The sequence below is a fragment of the Haematobia irritans genome, chromosome 1 (genome assembly GCF_050003625.1).
Source record: "Haematobia irritans isolate KBUSLIRL chromosome 1, ASM5000362v1, whole genome shotgun sequence".
Classification (NCBI taxonomy): domain Eukaryota; kingdom Metazoa; phylum Arthropoda; class Insecta; order Diptera; family Muscidae; genus Haematobia; species Haematobia irritans.
In genome coordinates this window covers 24,513,549-24,536,630 of record NC_134397.1, presented here as the reverse complement: position 1 = coordinate 24,536,630, position 23,082 = coordinate 24,513,549, and the positions used below count along the sequence as shown (strand labels likewise).

At 33.9% G+C, this 23,082-nt stretch overlaps 1 protein-coding gene across 8 annotated transcripts in view; it reads right to left on the bottom strand.

Annotated features, from left to right (window-relative positions):
• Nucleotides 1-23,082, bottom strand: part of Dys (Dystrophin) — a 913,182-nt gene that overhangs the window by 572,733 nt on the left and 317,367 nt on the right. For all 8 annotated transcript variants that reach the window (XM_075289613.1, XM_075289609.1, XM_075289607.1 and 5 more), the window contains 2 exons: nucleotides 20,934-21,067; nucleotides 20,677-20,851 (listed from right to left, as the gene is read on the bottom strand). In XM_075289613.1, coding sequence (XP_075145728.1) covers nucleotides 20,677-20,851; nucleotides 20,934-21,067 — 309 coding nt within the window. The remainder of the gene's footprint in view (nucleotides 1-20,676; nucleotides 20,852-20,933; nucleotides 21,068-23,082) is intronic.

The window sequence follows — 23,082 nt, the reverse complement described above, 5'->3', positions numbered from 1 at the left end:
ACCACGTGTGCCAAGTTTCAAGTCGATAGCTTGTTTCGTTCGGAAGTTAGCGTGATTTCAACAGACGGACGGACGGACATGCTTAGATCGCTTCTTTGGCTTGGAATCAAAACAAAAATAATTAAAGTAAAGACAAAATCTTTGGAATTAAGTAAGCGTTTTGTATGCACATTTTACATTTACTTCATAAATAATATAGTTCAATATTTATTAAAAAATGCCTAAAGGTATGCAAAAGGTATGCTTCAAGAATGCTTACACCATAAAAGCTTTCCCAATTTGTTTTTTCTTAAGCATAGTTTTGGTATTGATTCCGTGCCAAAGAAGCGAGGAATTGGAATATGGATATTTTTAAATCACAATTCTCTTTTAAATTTGGCTTTAGCCTACTTCGTACTATTTTTTATTATAAAACGAACATTTTCATTAATATAACAAAAATTTTCGTTATATGAACGAAAGTGAACATTTGGTGTAATTCTTATCTTTAGTGAAAATGCCTCGGAGAAGTGAACTTTCAAATGGAGAACGTGGAAGAATTACCGGAATGAACCTTGGCGCCAAAGAAATTGAACAAATTGTATCTGCGATAAATCAATATATATTTTTTTTTTAATTAAGTTAAAGATTCATTAATATAACGTTTGTTTTCATTGATGCAAACGTTTGTCTTTTACTCATACAATAAAAATTCAGGGTTCATACAATGAATGATTTTCATTCATACAACGTATAAGCTTCATTCATACAATGAATAATTTTCATTAATACAACGACAATGCTATGTAATTATTCGTTAATACTACGAAATGTATTTCATAAAGGGTTTCGTAAATATAACGAAAAATTTCGTTGTTATAATGAAATGCTACGTTGGCTGACTTTTAACGAAGAATTTCGTTAATACAATGTAGAAATTCATCATAGTAACGAAACTTTTTCTACCAATGTAGTCGAAAGCACAAAACGACCACTTTTGGACCAGGAAAAAGAGCGTCATATCGGAGAATTCGTCTTCCCTTCTAAGCAAATTCGTATTCGTACTTTTAGGACAAGAAATCTTTAGCTTCAGCTTATTATTGTTTGTTTTTCCAGTATAAAAATACACAAAAAAATGTCACCATCATTTCCCAATTACAATTTTAATTAAATTTTAAACAAAATATTCAATTAAAAATGTAAACTTAATTACAAAAAAATTAATTTATATTATCAATTGGGTGATTAAAGAAATCTCAATTAAAAATTAATTGATTAAATTAATTTAAAGATTAAATTAATTGTTCTGTGTATATAAGGTATAAATTAGCAACTTTAAGGAATTATATATGTATTTATAAACAATTTAATTTTTATATTAATCAACACATCACTTTTATAAATTTTAAATTTTGTCACAACAAGAACTTCAAATATGTAGATAATCTTTTTTTATTTAATTTAAAACACATATAGTTTTGTTTTATTCCAATAATCTCTCATTTAATACACAAAATTCCTAAAAATAGGCAACACTTTTTTTAAAATTCTCAAAGTAGGTAAGATTTTTCTTAAAATCCTAAAAGTAGGCAACATTTTTTACTAAATCACTTGAATTAATCATTCTCAAACACATTTTATTTTAGTTTTATGCAAAATTTCCAAATAACTGAGAAACATGAATACGAGTATGGATCCATTCAATTATTATGCCAAATTTGTATATGCAAATTTAACTGTCAGAATCGTATATTTGTGGGTGGCGCGGGGGGTACAAAAGTTATTTTTTCAATTTTCATTTTTGTTGATATTTTGATGCACACAGTTTATTAAATATTCTAATATCATGTTTGTTTAGCAAATTTCCATTTTCCAAATGTACTAATGCATTTGCATGCATGTATTGTGGCATCAAGGTAAATCTCGATATAAAATTTTGAGTTTTTCACTAGAAGCACTAACAGGATATGTTAATTTCATTATGATGTTCAAATATACCGGAACATTTACGCATATATAGAAGCACAAGAGGAAATACAAAATGAGTGCTTATTTTGCATACAAGTGCAAATAGTTGCATGTGAGGATATCCGTTGTGTCCATAACACAGAACAGTGAAGGGGTGTGCGTGTACAAATGCTTGTTTACACTTCCGTTTGACTAAGCCCAATGTGAAAGTGAATTTTTAAAACCACTGATTTGCGTTTAATTGTTTTTGCCTCTATACAAAATGCATTTTAAATCACTCTGTGTGTGTGTTTTTTTTTCTCGATTTAGCAAATATTCCACACCAAGGTGGAAAGGATTTCGGATTCCGGTAGTATGTATGGTGGATCATTCATTGTAGATACTGAATAAACACAAGTGTGAGTTGATAATTATTTGATGATAAACACAAATTAAAGGATTTCAATGTAGGCACAAACACTTTCATTTATATTTACTGTATATATAGTATAGAAATGCATTTGAACGAATTTGAGAATTTATTTTTAGAAGAAAAATCTTTTTAAGTAGAATTTAAATCACTAAAAATAAGGTTTTATTATTATTATTATTTTTTTAATATTATTCAGATTTATATTTTAATGATTTATAAAATTTCAAGGTCTGTTTTTTTGGACTTTTTTGTTGCTATTTTGCCTTAATATCTAAGGCAATTTATTTATTTATTTTGCACCTAAATATATACTACACTTTTTTTAAGCCTTAAAATAGGCAATTCTTAATTTTTTGGGATTTTTTTTTTGTAATTACATTTCTTCTTTTATATTTTTTAAAAATTTTAATTTTTATTTTTCATAAAATCCACTTTATTTTTTCAACGCGCCGCGAACCGTTTTTATTATTTTTATTAATTATTTTTTTTTAATAAATAAATTTCACAAAAAAATCACATAACGTTCGTACTACATGCAAACGCTTGAGATTCAAAATACAAACTAAATTCCAGAACGCATTAACATCTCGGCTAAAGCCATATCGAAATGCCGCCGGACCATACTCTCACAATAACATTTCCCTATCAAATGCTACTCTCAATTTCCCCCCGCCTTTCTCCACCCCACCCCACCCCACTCCACGCCACAATACAAGACCCTTTTGTAGAGAAAAATGAATGCACATATAGCCATAGATGTATAACAGTAAAGAAATCTGTTCTATAATCTAACAAGGAAAACCACTTGACTCTAGGTCTCCACCACCATCATCATCATCATCACCACCACACTAATATCTTCCGTCGGAATGGCTAGAGCAACAGTAGGTAACCACCACACAGCATCTCTACACTTGCTAGTAATTCAAATGAAATTGAAAACACGCACAGCATCTGCGTATGAGAGAAGAGATTTTTTGTTTGTTTTTTTTTTTTTTTTGGAAAATAAACATTGGCCATGTAATATGTTATGCTCTCTCAATATTACATTAATGTTTGCCGGGATATTTGATTGCTCTCAAAAGTTTCTCGGTATTTCAATCACACCCCCATAGTAAACACATAAATAAAAAAATAAAAATATTTATTACATATAAATAATTTATTACTTTTTTTATATTCAAGTTTATATATATTTTTTTATTCTCTAAAGCCGGCTTTATATTTTCATACTTATGTATCACTTTGCCAAAAGGTAAACATTCATTTTCTATGAAACAACCCCGCCAAAACATTTGTTGACAAACAAAACCCAATACAAAGAGAGAAAATTACAAGGGTCATGGTTGGTTAACAGTGAGTAACAGAGATATTCAGAATAGCTCATTTAAGAAAAAAGAAGAGAGAGATAGAGAGAGCAAGAGTATATGTTAACAGTAACTTATAACAGCTTAAAAGTTTGGAGATTATTTTAACCATAGTTTTTATCAGGTAAATATGTGATAAGAATTAATATAAAAAAAGCTTCATAAAAGCCTTTGGGGACTAAAGTTCGCCAAGAGCTTTATTCTTGTAACAAACCAAAAGGTTTTAGTGTGTTTGCCAATGATAATCAATGGGGCTAAGTTCTAAAAGTATAACATACAAAAGCTCTCAGGAATCACCCTCGTTTACCATAAAATCCTTGAAGATTTGACGAAATAAAATCAAAAGCTTAGTAAAATTATAAATATTTCCAGGCTACATTAGACTAAAGTAAAGCCATTTTCTAGTAGCAAAAACTAAAACCTAAATATTAGCAATTTCTAAGTTTTATGATTGAAATTTAGTAAAGACATTAACATCTATAGAGGAAATTATGGTAAGGTGGCAGTATTGTTTAGGACTAAAAGTCAGACCGAATCCTATGTTACTTCCACGATGAATTCAAATGAATCAAAAGGGTCTGCCGTAAGAATATTAATGAACTGCAGTTGAATAAAAGAAAACAAGTAAGGAAAGACCAAAGTCGGCCGACTGACTATATTATGTTATACCCTGCACCACTTTGTAGATCCACCTTTTGCGATAACATATCAAAACCGTCAAATGTGTTGGGTCCCAACAAAAAAAGAGCTTCCAAAAAAGTAGTTTGGATCCCCAATCTGTGATCCGGAAGTAGTGCAAACTTGGATCATCTCCAATGAATTTTACATGGACTTGTCATTGGACGGAAGTACTCCCTTTTTGGATCCTTTGCATTGCTTTAGAAGTTGTACCCTGGAAGTTCATTTGAATGTAGAAATTTACAACTACAACTATTATTTTCCTATTATCTAATTTTTACAATTTGAAAAACTTTTTCGCTGCGACCAGGGTTTGAACCTGGGTTTACTGGCACCATAACAGAACGCCTTAGCACACTCAGCCACAAACGCCATTGAACATAAAGCGTCAAAAGGTCAATTCAAATGTTTGTGATATGATCGTAATACGACACCTAGGGATAACATTCTAATTGCTTCTCGAGATATTCTTTATTAGTATGAACGAACAAATAAGAAACACAGGTTGAAATCTCACCAGCGGCAATTTTTTTATCAAATAATTTTCTAAAAAATTATTGTTTTCTTTATGTTATGCATTGTTTTTATTTTTATTTTCGGCATATATTTTTGTATAAATATATTTTTTCCATTGCAAATCAACAAAAAATTAAAAATGCTCGTAATTTGCAAAACCTTCTCAAATGAACTTCCATGGAAGCGAAAAAGTTAAACGGCGCAGGTTCAAATCCCATCGGGGATGATGAAATTAATTTTTTTATTATTATTTTTTTTTTACTTTTTTTTTATTTTTTATTAGTTTTCTATTTTTAAATTTAATTGTCCAAAATTTGCACTTAAAATAGCCTGATTGCGTTCTTTCTAATACTTGTCCACAAGGACTGCATCGGAAGTGGAAAAAAATCATTGGGGGATCCCACGATGCGCTTTAGAAAAAATGTTTATGGACTTGTCCAAAAGGACTGCATCGGTAGTGAAAAAAAATCATTGGGGGATCCCACGATGCGCTTTAGAAGAAATGTTTGTGGACTTGTCCAAAAGGACTGCATCGGAAGTTGAAAAAACTCGATGGGGATTCTGGGATGGGCTTTAAAAGAAATGTTTGTGGAACAACTTCCAATTTTTTTTTGCTGGGGTGCTATATATAAAGATTTGTGTCACAAATATATACATTTAGAACTGACTCGATCTGAATAAAATTTATTAGACATCTACCAAATCTATAGACTTAAAATTTAAGTCGGCTAATGCCCTGGGGTGGAACACTATGTTAGTAAACAAAAAACAAGTATATACGGCCGTAAGTTAGGCCAGGCCGAATCTAATGTACCCTCCACCACGGATTGTGTCGAAACTTCTACGAAAGACTGTCATCCAGAATCGAATTACTTGGGTTGTTAAAACTTCTTAACATCGTTTTCTAAATTGGGAATTAGTCCATACGTGGTAAAGAGCCAGAATTGAAATATTGGGTTCGCTTATATGGGGGCTATATACAATTATGAACTTGATATGGACCAATTTTTGTGTGGTTGGGGATCGATTTATCTGAGGGCTATATATGTTATAACTATAGACCAATATGGACCTAGTTAGACATGGTTGTTAACGGCCATATACTAGCACAATGTACCAAATTTCAACTGACTCGGATGAAATTTGCTCCTCCAAGAGGCTCCAAAACCAAATCTCGGGATCGGTTTATATAGGGGCTATATATGATTATGGACTGATATGGACCACTTTTGGCATGGCTGTTAAATATAATATAGTACCACCACGTACCAAATTTCAAACAGATCGGATGAATTTTGCTTCTCCAAAAGGCGCCGGAGGTCAAATCTGGGGATCGGTTTATATGGGGGCTATATATAATTATGGACTGATATGAACCAATTCCTGCATGGTTGTTGATTACCATATACTAACATCATGTACCAAATTTCAACCGAATCGGATGAATTTTGCTCTTCCAAGGGGCTCCGGAGGTCAAATCTGGGGATTGGTTTATATAGGGCCTATATATGATTATGGACCGATTTCGACCAATTTTTGCATGGGTGTTTGAGGCTCCGAAGGTCAAATCTGGGGATCGGTTTATATGGGGGCTATATATAATTAAGGACTGTATGAACCAATTCCTGCATGGTTGTTGGATACCATATTCTAACATCACGTAGCAAATTTCAACCGAATCGGATGGATTTTGCTCTTCCAAGGGGCTCCGGAGGTCAAATCTGGGGATCGGTTTATATGGGGCCTATATATGTATATATGGACCGATGTGAACAAATTTTTCAAGATTGTTAGAGATCATATTCTAACACCATATACCAAATTTCAGCTGGATCGGAAGAAATTTGCTTCTTTTAGAGGCTCCGCAAGCCAAATCTGGGAATCGGTTTATATGGGGTCTATATATAATTATAGACCGATGTGGACCAATTTTTTGCATAGATGTTAGAGACTATATACTAACACCATGTACCAAATTTCAGCCAGATCGGATGAAATTTGCTTCTCTTAGAGGCTCCGCAAGCCAAATCGGGGGATCGGTTTATATGGGGGCTATATGTAATTATTGACCGTTGTGGACCAATTTTTGCATGATTGTTAGAGACCATATACAAACACAATGTACCAAATTACAGCTGGATCGAAAGAAATTTGCTTCTCTTAGAGGGTCTGCAAGCCAAATTTTGGGGTCCGTTTATATGGGGGCTATACGTAAAAGTGGACCGATGTGGCCCATTTGCAATACCATCCGACCTATATCAATAACAACTACTTGTGCCAGGTTTCAAGTCGATAGCTTGTTTCGTTCGGAAGTTAGCTTGATTTCAACAGACGGACGGACGGACGGACATGCTCAGATCGACTCAGAATTTCACCACGACCCAGAATATATATACTTTATGGCGTCTTAGAGCAATATTTCGATGTGTTACAAACGGAATGACAAAGTTAATATACCCCCATCCTATGGTGGAGGGTATAAAAATAAAAAAATAAATAAAACTCTCGGTCAAATTAAGTCGAAAGGATCTCGCCATGTAATATCGCTAACTTCGATCAGTAATTTTAAATTGAATTTAAATTAAAGTTAAAATTTATAGGTACTCAATAAGTAAGCTCGGGAAATAGGCCCTTATATAGAGGATATAGAAAAAATGAACCCTAAGGAGTTGCTTCGCTTGCTTAAAAGTAACCAGTTCCCGAATTTGGTTTTCTGTGGTGAGAAGTCATTTGAAGTTAAGCAGTGTGTGAATAATAAAATGGTCATGTATATGCCATCAAAGAAATTAGCTGAAAATAGAACTTAAGCCCGATCCTAATAGTGTGGGCCGCCGTAACGGTCGATGATCGCTCTCAGCTCGTATCCATAGACCTTGGGGTCAAAATAAATGCCGAATATTATCGAGAAAATATTCTAAACACAATATTGAAATCATAGGCAGATAAACATTTCAGCCACAGGTAATGGACACCTAAAGAGGATTCAGTACCATCACACTCAGCACGTATCAACCAAGAATGACCTAAAAGGAAGATTCCTCTCTTCATTTCTAAAGAAAAATGGCCACCAAAATCTGTAAATCTCAATTCGTTGGACTTTTGTGCGTGGGCCATTTGTGAGACTACGGTTGGCACTAAAAGATACCAAAGTATCGATCATCTCAAGACGGCGCCTCGGCGGGAATGGGCCAAAATACCGCCACTATATATATAAAGTTTTTGTTTTTGTTTTTTTTTTTTTTTATATAATATATTCTATATTTGTTTGAACCTTTACTAGAATTTCAGGCCTGTTGGAAAGTGTATTTTTTCGTCTATAAAAGTCTGGAGCACTTGTAATCGATGCGACCAATAATTAAGAAGTTATGGAAGGCACATAAAGAGCACATCTGCGTCACAAAGGAGCAGCAGAGGATGATGCATATAGAACATGTTTTGAGGGTGATGAGACCTTGGAGCTCTAACATACATTTGTCACTGCCCTACTTTTGCTAGGCAAAGAGTTAACTGGAAGGCACATAAAGAGCACATCTGCGTCACAAAGGAGCAGAAGAGGATGATGCATATAGATCATGTTTTGAGGATGATGAGACCTTGGAGCACCACATTTGTCACTGCCCTACTTTTGCTAGGCAAAGAGTTAACTGTATCGGTGAAGAGCTGACCCAGCTTGGAAACAAAAACTGGAAAGATATTAGGGAACTCTTTAGGGGACATAAGAGTTCCTATAATAAAAGAAGGGGACGATGAAAAGAACAATTTAGAGTGTCCAAAAAGCTGAATACTGACTTATGCCAACTGATATGTGGTATGGCAACCTGAATCATTTGTTCAACCAAACCTAACTATGATATTATTTTTGAAATACCTACACTGTGTGATGCTAATCATGCCTTCTATATAAAATAAAAAAAACCGCTAAAAACTTAATAAATTAACTATAAAACTGTTTGAGAACTGCAATAAAACTGAGGGGACTTAAGGTAAATGCTTTGAGTGATTGTTTTACTCCAATGTTTTCGAGAGACCAATACTTGTAATAACAAATAACAATCGGTTGCGGTTAATAGTGATATTGGAGTTTTATTTTAACCTAATTTTACAATTATTAATCGAGCTTTATGGACAGATTTAGATTAAGGAACATGATTAATGGAGTCATTGAAAAGAAAACGCCAGATACAAATCTATATACACATGGACTGTACATGTTTCGATTCTGGCGAATGAATCTTTCCACAGCCTTTAGTATAGATTTGGCTGGGAGAGATAACTCAATTTTGGGCTCTTTATGCTAACTCCTTATGGAGAAAACATTTGGGAAATATCCTCTTACAAATTGAGTCATCTTTTTTATTTTTATTTTAACAATTTGTATTTTTCACTGCAAAAATTGGTGTTTACTAAATACACCTCTCGATTGTCATACTCTGCATGCGTTGTGGGGTTGTTATAACATAATCGGATGTTTCCGAGAGATCAATAATACTCGCTCTAACAAGTACCGACAACGATAAGCTGCGGTTAATATTCGTGTTTGAAATTCACGTTTGCGATACACTGCATCCGTTGTCTGCTATACACTAACAATTCTGCGAAACTATGTTTTGAAATAGGAGCTAAAAATCAGAGACCATAGGAGGTCACCACCAACATTCTGTCACCACCAATTTGTTTGAAATGTCACTGATACCGAAAGTCAAGTCAATTTGGATTGGTTTAGGGTATCATATAAACGACTCCACACGACCTTAACTCATTATTCCTTATTTGTTGTTTTCAGTTTCTTAATTTTAATGACCAAAACAGAAGCTATCTTCAAGTCTAATTAACTTTCCATGAGAGAAACAAATTAGAAAAAATTTTAATATATATACAATCGATGTCCATCAAAAATCATTCAATATACGGGTGTCTATGCAAACAAAAATAGCAACAACAACTACCACAATAATAAAAGAATCAAAGTTCAAATCGAATAGACTCTTGAAAATTGGCCCATAAATTGTATTGTATCAGAGATACTTGTCTAAATTGCACTTTACTCCTATATTTCCTTTACGTCTCAAGATTTTCGCATTGCTACATCTCCTACTATATTGTGTGGATGCAATTAAAGACCAAAACGATTATACTTAAAGTAATAATCACAAGACATCATTGATGGTGTAAGCAAAGTGGCATTGGGATGTATAACCAAAAACAACTCCAACATGAAGCGCGCCCCAAGAGATAGGCTGAGGATGAAATCGTAAGGCAAGACATAAATCTATAGGAATACAACCATCGAAACCATGCATATGGAAGGGAGTCAGTCGTCAATGCATAACTGATTGAGTGTATCTGGAATGAGCTGTAGTGAAAAAACACTTCATAGATCCCACATTTGATGGAAGCATACAATTACAACCAAAATGAGAAGTGAATCAGTGGTTTACAACAATCCGCCCTCCTATAGACTTACACGCATTATAAGTGACACTGCCAATGATGATGATGATGATGAGGATGACGATGATCGGCATCATCATTTTATAGTTGTTGGCGCTCAAGTGGTTGGCTGTTGCAAGCCTGATGACTTCGAATAAATAACGACAATGCACATGCCATGCCACCATCACAAATTGCAATAAATACGTCCACAGTGTGGCGCAGTGGTACAAAGCAAAAATAAATATTAACAGAATAATATTTGGAATTTAAATGAAGAATATTTGCAACAAAACGATATATTTAACGGTACGGTCACATTGGGCAAATATTTGACAGAAATCAAAAAAGAAATTTCACGACACAGTCAAACCAGCAAACCTTTTTTGCTGATATTGGGTATATAAGTGGATATAGGAGTAATTTCCGAAAACGGTAATCGGAAATGTTACATACGTATCCTATCCGTCGTCAAAGGGTTAATGTTATATCACACAATAGGGACATGGTGGTTGAGCTGGCGAACTCCACAAGGAGGGCTAGGATCACTAGAGGATAGCCACAGGGAGTTGTAATATCGCCTTTGCTGTGGCTATTTATGGTGAACGAAGTTTTGATTGGGCTGAGCAGCAAGGGCATCAATGTGATGGCATACGCATATGACATTGTGATACTGTTATCGGGAAAATTCCTGGATTCTATTTCGAATATGCTGATCGGGTCTTTGCAGTATCTTTCGGAGTGGACTCGGGGATGTGTAGAAACTGGTCGGGGAAAGATGGGGAGTGAGGCCTTCTCTTTTTGAGTGGCTTTATACCGCGGTGGTAAGACCTGTGGCCTCATATAGTTGTGATGTTTGGTGGACAATCGCGAGACATCGAAATCATATGTCGAGAATAAATAGGACAATTAGCACAAGGGACGAAGTTGAACCTCTCGAAATCAGCAAGGTACTTGGGAGTTCTCTTGGATTGCACACTGAACTGCGGATCGCTTAAAAAGGCCCTATTCGGCATTGTACTCTTGTCAGAAACTGGTTAGGGAAAGATGGGGAATAAGGTCTTCTCTTTTTGTTGGCTTTATACCGCGGTTGTAAGACCAGCGGTGGATTATCCCACCGCTGGTGACATTTCTGAGGGTTTCAAAGTTTCTCTAAGTGCAATGTGGAACGCCGTTCAGACTCGGCTATAAAAAGGAGGTCCCTTGTCATTGAGCTTAACATGGAATCGGGCAGCACTCAGTGATAAGGGAGAAGTTCACCAATGTGGTATCACAATGGACTGAATAGTCTAAGTGAGCCTGATATAGCGGGCTGCCACCTAACCTAACCTAAGACCTGTGGCCTCATATAATTGTCATGTTTGGTGGACAATCGCGAGACACCGAAATCATATGTCGAGAATAAATAGGACAATTAGGACTGCACTTACTTATATGACAGGCGCTATGAGGACCACAACCATTGCCGCTTTGGAGGTACTGAATTTCACGACACAGTCAAACTAGCATTATTTCGGATGTGCTGATCGGGTCTTTGCAGTATCTTTCGGAGTGGACTCGGGATGTGTATTAGGGGTGAACCCTGGAAAAACAGTGTTAGTACTTTTCACCAGGAGGAGAAGGGTTATCGGATACAAGGCTCCTGAATTCCAAGGGAGGAAGTTGAGCCTCTCCAAATTAGCAAGTTACTGGGGAGTTCTCTTGGATTCCAAACTGAACTGCGGATCGCTTAAAAAGGCCGTATTCGGCATTGTACTCTTGTCAGAAACTGGTCGGGAAAAGATGGGGAATAAGGCCTTCTCGTTTTGGTTGGCTTTATACCGAGGTTGTAAGACCTGTGGCCACATATGGTTATCATGTGTGGTGGAAAATCGCAAGACATCGAAATCATATGTCGAGAATACATACGACAATTAGGACTGCACTTACTTATATGACAGGCGCAATGTGGACCACAACCATTGCCGCTTTGGAGGTACTGAATTTCACGACACAGTCAAACTAGCATTATTTCGGATGTGCTGAACCGGTCTTTGCAGTATCTTTCGGAGTGGACTCGGGGATGTGTATTAGGTGTGAACCCTGGAAAAACAGTGTTAGTATTTTCACCAGGAGGAGAAGGGTTATCGGATACAAGGTTCCTGAATTCCAAGGGACGAAGTTGAACCTTTCGAAATCAGCAAGGTACTTGGTAGTTCTCTTGGATTCCAAACTGAACTGCGGATCGCTTAAAAAGGCCCTATTCGGCATTGTACTCTTGTCAGAAACTGGTCGGGGAAAGGTGGGGAATGAGGCCTTCTCTTTTTGGTTGGATTTATACCGCGGTTGTAAGACCTGTGGCCACATATGGTCGTCATGTGTGGTGGACAATTGCGAGACACCGAAATCATATGTCGAGAATAAATAGGACAATTAGGACTGCACTTACTTATATGACAGGCGCTATGAGGACCACAACCATTGCCGCTTTGGAGGTACTGATGGGAGTTATCTCACTCGATTTACACGTAAGGAAAACAGCAGAGCTGACATCTATGAGGCTTAAGAGCTTGGATACGCTTGAGAGTACTGTCTGCAGGCATACTGAAATTCTTTACGGACACTATAGAGAGACGACACTTATGAGGCTTAAGAGCTTGGATACGCTGGAGAGTACTGTCTGCAGGCATACTGAAATTCTTTACGGACACTATAGAGAGACGGACCATATGGCCACAGAGCAGTATCTTTCGGAGTGGACTCGGGGATGTGTATTAGGGGTGAACCCTGGAAAATCAGAGCTAGTATTTTTCACCATGAGGAGAAGTGTTATCGAATACAAGGCTCCTGAATTCCAAGGGACGAAGTTGAGTCTCTCGAAATCAGCAAGGTACGTGGGAGTTCTCTGGAATTCCAAATTGAACTGCGGATCGCATAAAAACGGCCTATTCGGAAAGATGGGGAATAAGGCCTTCTCTGTTTGGTTGGCTATATAGCGCGGTTGTAAGACCTGTGGCCACATCGAAGTCAACAAGGTACTTGGGAGTTCTATTGGATCCCAAACTGAACTGCGGATCGTATAAAAAGAGCCTATTCGGCATTGTATTCTTGTCAGAAACTAGCCGGGGAAATCTTTTTGATTGGCTTTATACCGCGGTGGTAAGATCTGTGGCCACATATGGTTGTCATGTTTGGTGGACAATCGCGAGACATCGAAATCATATGTCGAGAGTAAATAGGACTGCACTCATTTATATGACAGGTGCTGTGAGGACCACAACCATTGACGCTTTGGAGGTACTGATGGGAGTTATCTCACTCGATTTACACGTAAGAAAAACAGCAGAAATGACACTTATGACGCTTAAGAGCTTGGATACGCTGAAGAGTACTGCCTGCAGGCATACTGAAATTCTTTCCGGGCACTATAGAGAGACGGACCATATGGCTACGGAGGACTGGGAAAACAGGAGGATACGATTCGGAACCCTGAACATGTATATGGACGGATCAAACATTGAAGAAGGAACGGGCAGTGTCATTTATTGCAGTGAACTGCGAATAAGGGAGTCTTACACGCTGAATAGTATTGTAGTGTTTTCCAGACTGAGATTTCTGCGATCACAAAGGCTGCTGAGTCATTTGATGAGGCCGTAATTCAGAAACGATATTAGCTTCTTCATCGACACTCAAGCAGCTGTAAAAGCATTATGCAGCCATAAGGCCTAAGGTAGTCAGCCGCTGTCGTAGCGAACTCAAGGTTCTCACTGGACCAACACTGTAGGATAATAGGAACTGAGGAAGCGGATGTGCTGGCTATGGACGGCGCTCGTAGAACGAATAATGTCCTAGCGGACGTTTTTTCTCCACTATCTTCTTATCATTACAGAATAGAGGTCTAATATGATGCGCTATGGGAGCCACCGTGGTGCAATGGTTAGCATGCCCGCCTTGCATACACAAGGTCGTGGGTTCGATTCCTGCTTCGACCGAACACCACAAAGTTTTTCAGCTGTGGATTATCCCAACTCAGTAATGCTGGTGACATTTCTGAGGGATTCAAAGCTTCTCTAAGAGGTTTCACTGCAATGTGGAATGCCGTTCGGACTCGGCTATAAAAAGGAGGTACCTTGTCATTGATCTTGACATGGAATCGGGCAGCACTCAGTGATAAGAGAAAAGTTCACCAATGTGGTATTACAATGGACTGAATAGTCTAAGTGAGCCTGATACATCGGGCTGCCACATAACCTAACATGGTGAGCTATGGCGAAGACGCTGTGTCTCTTCGGATGCAACCAAGCAGACCAAGTTGATATGGGACGAAAACAACGAAAGGAACTGCGAAATTTTAATTTCGGTGAACGGAAATTGCGGCTTTTAATTGGCAGCCTAACAGGATATAACACACTTGGGAAACACTTGGCATGAATAGGCCTTAAAGATTATGATATCTATAGATGGCGTCAGTGTCCAGTATTATCCTTTAGAAGAAACAAGATACTGGGACCCTTTTTTCAGGATCTCATTGATCTGCGGAAGTGCAGCTTACGGAACATAATTACTTTCATCAGGGCATCTGGTTGGTTGTTCTATGATTTCTTTTAAAGAAGACGGACAGGTGGATGCTTTGGGACTATTCCAAATGGGGCCAGATCGAAAGGAAGAAGAGGGAAATATTATATCGAGGTCTAAGTGGATATACATACAACCATAGGTTAGGTTGTAGAGGATGACAACAAATAGATTCAGATTTTACTGTCAATTTATCACATCCGCAACGAATGCTATCGTTTGACTAGGATGTATAAAACAGCTGATTTTATAAAGAAAAGACAGCTGTTTTTGACATTTCTGTCGAACGAAGATGTTAGTTTCGGATGTGAGAAATTGTTTTTTAATGTAAACTCTATGTATGTTAAAAAGTTTAGTATTTCTTACGATTTTTTTTTTTTTTATCTGAATCCTCGTGACTATATCGTGGGAAATAAATGCAGATTTCCTACCACTGTAGTGTCGTGTGGCAAATGTGTGCAGCCTTCACATGCATATTTGGTATGCGTATATACATATTCCACCAAATTCCGAAACGAAGAAGGTTGGGAAATTTCTTTCATAGACTCAAATATTCAGTTTTCCGCTGTGCTTCTCAATTTCCACTCTTAATCGTTGGAGAAGTAGTGGTAGCAATGACTGTGGTGGCTTGGTTTGGCTTTGCCGGGTACTTCATTGACATACAATGAAGAAATGAAATAATTGTATGCATGGATCACCCACTTTCATCTATGAAATGGAGCAGATTGCCGATACACATACGCACACCCACACACCCTCTCACATGTATAGCATAAGGGGTAATTGAAATTCATGTGTATCTTAAAACATACGCATTGCATCAATTGATTGATAAATTGGAAATCAATGCATTTGCTACGCAACCATATGAGGAAAAAGTATCCAAGAATCAACAACACTCCAGCAAAGGGATTACAAAAGATTTTTGTTTTAAATTTGTTGAGTGTTGACTTTTTTCAGTGAGGGAGTTTAGCATTTTAAAATGTTTTAATGACTTCTCCAGATCAATTTCATTTTAATGGGCAAAATATCAATTGATTGTTAATAGCTTTTCAAAATTTGTCTGAAAGATTTCAAATTCCAATATCATTTGTAACCCTTAACCTTATAGTAAATGTTTAAAGACATATAAGGTCATTGGAGGAAATTTATTTAAAATTAGGCACGTGTTTGCTTATGGTTTGGTTGGAGTACATAACCCTTCAAGTATGAATAGGAGCTATAAATGATTTTTTATACACTCCAGAGTATAGTGTTAGTATTTTCGAATGTAATTTAAAAATTGAAAATATTTTTGTAAAAATAAAATAAATTGTATTAGCAAGGCATTGTGTGATCGTTCACCACTGAATTCAGCAATGTCTGTAAAAATAGATTTCGATTTTTTTTTTCGTTGAATTAGTGCAATTAGTACTACGAAATTAAAAATTAAGATTAAGAAATTGCAGTTATTTGAGAAGATGGTGTACAGTGGGGGTGAAAAATGGTTCAATTTGGGAGGAAAAATTCTCGTATCTAATTTCCATAAAAAATTAGAATATAAAACCTAAAATGAATCAACTCCCTTCGCCAGATCTATAGTAAAGCCTATCGAAATTGGAGATAGCTGCACGGGTACCACTTGTGCCAAAAAATCTACCAAATTAAAAAAAAAAAATTATTTCAAAGTTGTTGATCAAATTTTTGTATAAAAACAAACAGAAAATATTCTCTTCCAATGAATTAATGGTCCCTCCTATAAGCAAATATTGTTGGGTGCATAAATACAACTTGAATAGTAAATGTAACGAATATTGTATATTTTAACGATTTGAGACAACAAGGGAAAATGACTACTTCTACAAAAATTTTGATTTTACAAGATTTTACCTTGCACCAACAATGGAAAGTTACTACTTCCACAAAAAGGGAGAACGTACTCACAATGGACTTTGATAGAGAAATAATACGAATATTTAAAATTTTGTGAAAATTTTATATTTATAGAAAATTTTGTCAAAATTTTATATTTATAGAAAATTTTGTCAAAATTTTATATTTATAGAAAATTTTGTCAAAATTTTATATTTATAGAAAATTTTGTCAAAATTTTATATTTATAGAAAATTTTGTCAAAATTTTATTTCCACATAAAATTTCTCAAAATTTTATTTCACAGAAAAATTCGTCAAAAATTTATTTCATAAAAAATTTCATCAAAAATGCATTTCTACACCGAAAAAAAGTGAACTGTTTTATAAGGAGAATGATCTACCACGCACGAAAATTGAACTAAATTTTACTCAACATTTTGAGATTTCCACAAAGCGTTGTTAAAACTAGGAAATTTTAATGCCCTGTTGTACTTTTTAACTGCAGTTCTCGAAATTACATCATCTCATAGAAGAAAAAATTAACTAAAAATAAAGAAGAAAATCATTGGCGCCAAATCATCACCATTTTAACCATAGGTTAGGTTAGGTTAGGTTAGGTTAGGTGGCAGCCCGATGTATCAGACTCACTTAGACTATTCAGTCCATTGTGATACCACATTGGTGAACTTCTCTCTTATCACTGAGTGCTGCCCGATTCCATGTTAAGCTCAATAACAAGGGACCTCCTTTTTATAGCCGAGTCCGAACGGCGTTCCACATTGCAGTGAAACCACTTAGAGAAGCTTTGAAACCCTCAGAAATGTCACCAGCATTACTGAGGTGGGATAATCCACCGCTGAAAAACGTTTTGGTGTTCTGTCGTAGCAGGAATCGAACCCACGACCTTGTGTATGCAAGGCGGGCATGCTAACCATTGCACCACGGTGGTGGTTAACCATAGAGTAGTTCATTCTTACTATTTTTGGGAATCGTATGAAAATCTTCGTTTGCTTTAGTTCATATTGAACTTATGTGTACGGTCATTGAACTTTATACTCACGTTTAGTTCATAAAATTTTTGAGACATACTTAAAAAAGTAAGATTTCACTAAGATGTGGAAAATTTCCATAAAAATAATAAAATTTAACTATAAGCAAATAATTTTTTTTTCCAATAAAAATAAGTTAAATTCAGCGATAGTTTAACTACGGAAATTTTCTTCTGTGTATAGAAAATCTTGTCCAAATTAATTAATTACTTTTTATTTCTATAGAATATTTTGTCAAAATTTTATTTCTATCGGAACTTTTGTGAATATTTTGTTTTTATAAAAATTTTTCTCACAAATTTTATTTCTATAGAATATTCTCTCAAATTGCATTACTATAGAAAATTTGGTCAAAATTGTATTTGTTTAGAAAATGTTGATAAAATTGCATTTCTGTTGAAAATTTCCTCAAAATTTAATTTCTATAGAAAATGTTCAAAATTTTCAAAATATTTTGTTTTTATAAAAATTTTTCTAAAAACTTTTATTTCTATAGAATATTCTCCCAAATTGTATTACTATAGAAAATTCGGTCAAAATTGCATCTGTTTAGAAAATATTGATAAAATTTCATTTCTATTGAAAATTTCCTCAAAATTTAATTTCTATAGAAAATTTTTTCAAAATTTTATTTCTACATGAAATTTTCAAAATTTTATCAAAATTTTATTTCCATAAAAATTTACAAAATTTTGTTTTAATTCTATAGCAAAATTTTGCTAAAATTTTATTTCTATAGAAATTTTGTCAAAAGTTAATTTCTATGCAAAATTTTGCTAAAATTTTATTTCTATAGAAATTTTGTCAAAATTTTATTTCTATAGAAAATTTTCTTAAAATTTATTTGTATAGAAAATTTTTGCCAAATTTTATTTTATAGAAAAGTTTCCCAAAATTTTAATTCTATAGAAAATTTGGTCAAAGTTTTATTCATACAGTAAATTTTGTCAAAATTGTATTCTATAGAAAATTTTCTGAAAATTTTATTTCTATAAAAATTTTTCCCAAAATTTTATTTCCATAAAAAATTTGCAAAATATTATTTTATTCCTAAAGAAAATTTTGCTAAAATGTTATTTCTATAGAAATTATGTCAAAATTTTATTTCTATAGAAAATTTTCTTTATGTTTTATTTCAAATAAAAATTTGGTCAAAGTTTTATTTTATCAAAAATTTTCTCAAAGTTTTATTTTATAAAAAATTTTCTCAAAATTTTATTGCTATAAAAAATTTTGTCAACATTTTATTTCTATAGAAAATTTTGTCAACATTTTATTTCTATACAAAATTTTGTCAAAATTTTATTTGTTTAGAAAATTTTGTCAAAATTTTATTTCTATAGAAAATTTTGTCAAAATTTTATTTTTATTGAAAATTTTGTCAACATTTTATTTCTATACAAAATTTTGTCAAAATTTTATTTGTATAGAAAATTTTGTCAAAATTTTATTTCTATAGAAAATTTTGTCAAAATTTTATTTCTATACAAAATTTTGTCAAAATTTTATTTGTATAGAAAATTTTATCAAAATTTTATTTCTATACAAAATTTTGTCAAAGTTTTATTCATACTGTAAATTTTGTCAAAATTTTATTTCTATAGAAAATTTTGTCAACATTTTATTTCTATAGAAAATTTTGTCAAAATTTTATTTCTATACAAAATTTTGTCAAAATGTTATTTGTATAGAAAATTTTGTCAAAATTTTATTTCTATAGAAAATTTTGTCAAAACTTTATTTTTATTGAAAATTTTGTCAAAATTTTATTTCTATAGAAAATTTTGTCAAAATTTTATTTCTATAGAAAATTTTGTCAAAATTTTATTTCTATAGTAAATTTTGTCAACATTTTATTTTTAGTGAAAATTTTGTCAAAATGTTATTTCTATAGAAAATTTTATCAATATTTTATTTCTATAGAAAATTGTGACAAATTTTTATTTTTATAGAAATTTTAAGTACCTCTTACTTGGAGATTAATGTTTTGCAAAATCTACCAAAACATTCAGAATTCTACCAGTCTACCAAACAGTAAAAAATCTACCATTTTTGATAGAATTCTCCAGACTGTGACAACAGTGGTTACCCGTCGATGAAACATACGTATAGTCAGGCTTGTGAGGATTGGTAACTGGTATTTTGTTTCCAATAATTTAGCTTTTAACTAGTATAAAAATTGTAAAAATATGTATGATTTGTCATTATACACGTTCTTCATTAACAAAAAATTTTGCTAAAATGTTATTTCTATAGAAAAATTTCTCAAAATTTTATTTCTATAGAAAAATTAAAAAACTTTATTTCTATAGAAAATGTTGGTAAAATTTTATTTCTAGAGAAAATTTAGTTAAAATTTTATTTCTATAGAAAAATTTTTCAAAATTTTATTTCTAATTAAAAATTTGGTCAAAATTTTATTCATATAGAAAATCATTCAAAATTTTATTTGTATAGAAAATGCATGTGCCTATTAATTTGAGAGGAAAGTTTTGCAAAATATGTCAATGCATCAAGAATTCTATCAATGTACCAAACTCTAAAACATCTACCATTTTTGACAGAATTCTAACAACTGTGACAACCGTGGTTAGCCGTCTATGAAACATATGTATAGTCAGGCTATGTGGATTGGTAACTAGTTTCTTTTCAATATCTTAAAATCTATAACAATTCCTCAATCTTCATGTCCAATTAGCTCGTATACAAATTTTAATCATATGTAGAAATTGTTGGCATTTCCACGTTAATTAAGAAATGAAATATTATTCTAGTTGCGCCTTAAGTTATGCTATACTTTTTCCTTAAATTGTCATCAATTTATTTCTTACCCAATACCTAGTATCATTGAACTAAATTCTAACACTTACCTTAAACATCAATGGATTTCTTTCGATCTCAGCTTCAGCACTTTCGCATAGTGATTCGGATTCCGATAGGAATGCCAAAAATTGATCCATAGCACGATCAAATGATTGCAAACTATGAACAGCAGCATGCAACTGTTTGCCACGATTAATGACACCATTATTTAAATTGGAATATCTTGAAAGAGTAGAAGGATATTATTATTATTTTGTTTTATTTTAACAGAAGGAAATATAGATTTCCACATAACAATACTTACCTTTGATTGATGGTTTCAGTCATTTTCTTAATTCTGGTGGTGTCATCAGCTGGATACACGGCAATTAGTTTTTGTGTCAAACTATTGAAGATTTCAAATTGTTGCTTATTTTGGTGTAATTCAGCATGGAAGGACTAAAGAAGATTAGAAACGAGAGGTTAATATACATTGTAGTAGATATAAAAGCTAATAAAGGATTTTCCATTAAGGGGTGTTTTTTAGAAAAAATTTTAGATAAATGACCGTATAATTTTTTATACCCACCACCATAGAATGGTGATGGGGGTATAATAAGTTTGTCATTACGTTTGTAACACATGGAAATATCGATTTCCGACTGTATAAAGTACATATATTCTTGATCAGGGAGAAATTCTAAGACGATATAAGCATGTGCGTCTGTCTATCTGTTGTAAATTTGGCACGGATTCGTCTTTTGTCTGAACGCAGGCCAAGTTCGAAGATGGGCTATATCGGTCCTGGTTTTGATATAGCTCCCATATAAACCGATCCCCCGATTTGGGCTTCTAGAAACCATAGTTTTTATTCGAATTGCCGAAAATTGGAAATCTAAAGGTATTTTAGGACCACAAATAGGTGTGTCGAAAATGGTGCGTATCGGTCCATTTTTTGGTATAGCACCCATATAGACCGATCTCTAGGGCTTCTAGAAACCGTAGCTTTTATCCGATTTGTCTGAAATAGGGTATGTAGAGGTATTTTGGGACCCCAAATAGGTGTGCCGAAAATCGTGTGCATCGGTCCATGGTTTGGTATAGCCCCCATATGGACCGATCTCCTTACTTAATTCTTGGGCATCTATAAACTGTATTTTCTATTCGAGTTGCTTGAAATTTGAAATCTAAAGATATTTTAGGACCACAAACAGGTGTGTCGAACATGGTGTGTATTGATCCATGTTTTGGTATAGCCCCCATATATATCGATCTCACGATTTTACTTCTTGAGTTTCTAGAAACCGTAGTTTTTATCCGATTTGACTGAAGTTGGAAATTTAGAGGTATTTTGGGACCACAAATAGGTGTGTCGAAAATGGTGTGTATCGGTCCATGTTTTTCTATAGCCCCCATATATACCGATCTTCCGATTTTACTTCTTGGACGTCTAGAAACTGTTTTTTCTATCCGATTTGCTTGAAATTTAAAATCTAGCGATATTTTAGGAATACAAATAGGTGTGGCGAATATGGTGTGTATCGATCCATGGTTTGCTTTAGCTCCCATATATATCGATCTCACGATTTTACTTCTTGAGTTTCTAGAAACCGTAGTTTTTATCCAATTTGCCTCAAATACAAACTCTAGAAGTTTTTTAGGACCATAAATAGTTGTTCCGAATATATTGTGTATCGGTACAGATTTTGATATTTCCCCCTTATATACCCGCCCACCGATTTGGGGTCTAGATCCTGTAGGGTTTTCAGAACCATAATTAGGTGTGCTGAATTTGGCATAGCACTCATGTAGACTGATATCCCATTTAAGTCTTTGGCCGTATATAAATCGTGGTTTTTGGTAAGGCCGATTTCACTTCTTGAGGGTATTGAAGGCGCACTAATCACGAAAATTGTTTGTAAAAAAATTCCAGATTTTCCTTCTCGTAATCATATGAATAATGGGAGTAAAAGTCTACAGATTTTAGATTTCAATTCAAGGCGTCATTTCATCATTTATCTTGCACACTTGCACGAGATGTTTATGATTCCCCAAAAACTCAACCAAAAATGGTTCTTATAAATTCAGAATCTGATTTTGTCTTCATTGATAAAATCTATTGATCTGCTTGGGAGAATATCTGCCATCAAATCCCCTAAAATGTATATATTATCAAGTAACCAGCAACGACGAAGAGCTTTCAAAAGAATCTGTTATATTTGATTCACGGTGGTGGGTATTTAAGATTCGGCCCGGCCGAACTTACTGCTTTTTTTTAACTTTGAATTACAATCTACCCAAGATTAATAAGTAAATTAGAAATAACAATAAAAATATTTAGTAGGATTTACTTTAAATTAAAAAAAAAACTATTTATACAAATTTTGTGAAAGTTTTATTTCCATTGAAAATTTTGTCAAAATTTTATATTTATAGAAATTTTTTAAAAACTTTATTTCTATAGAAAATTTTGT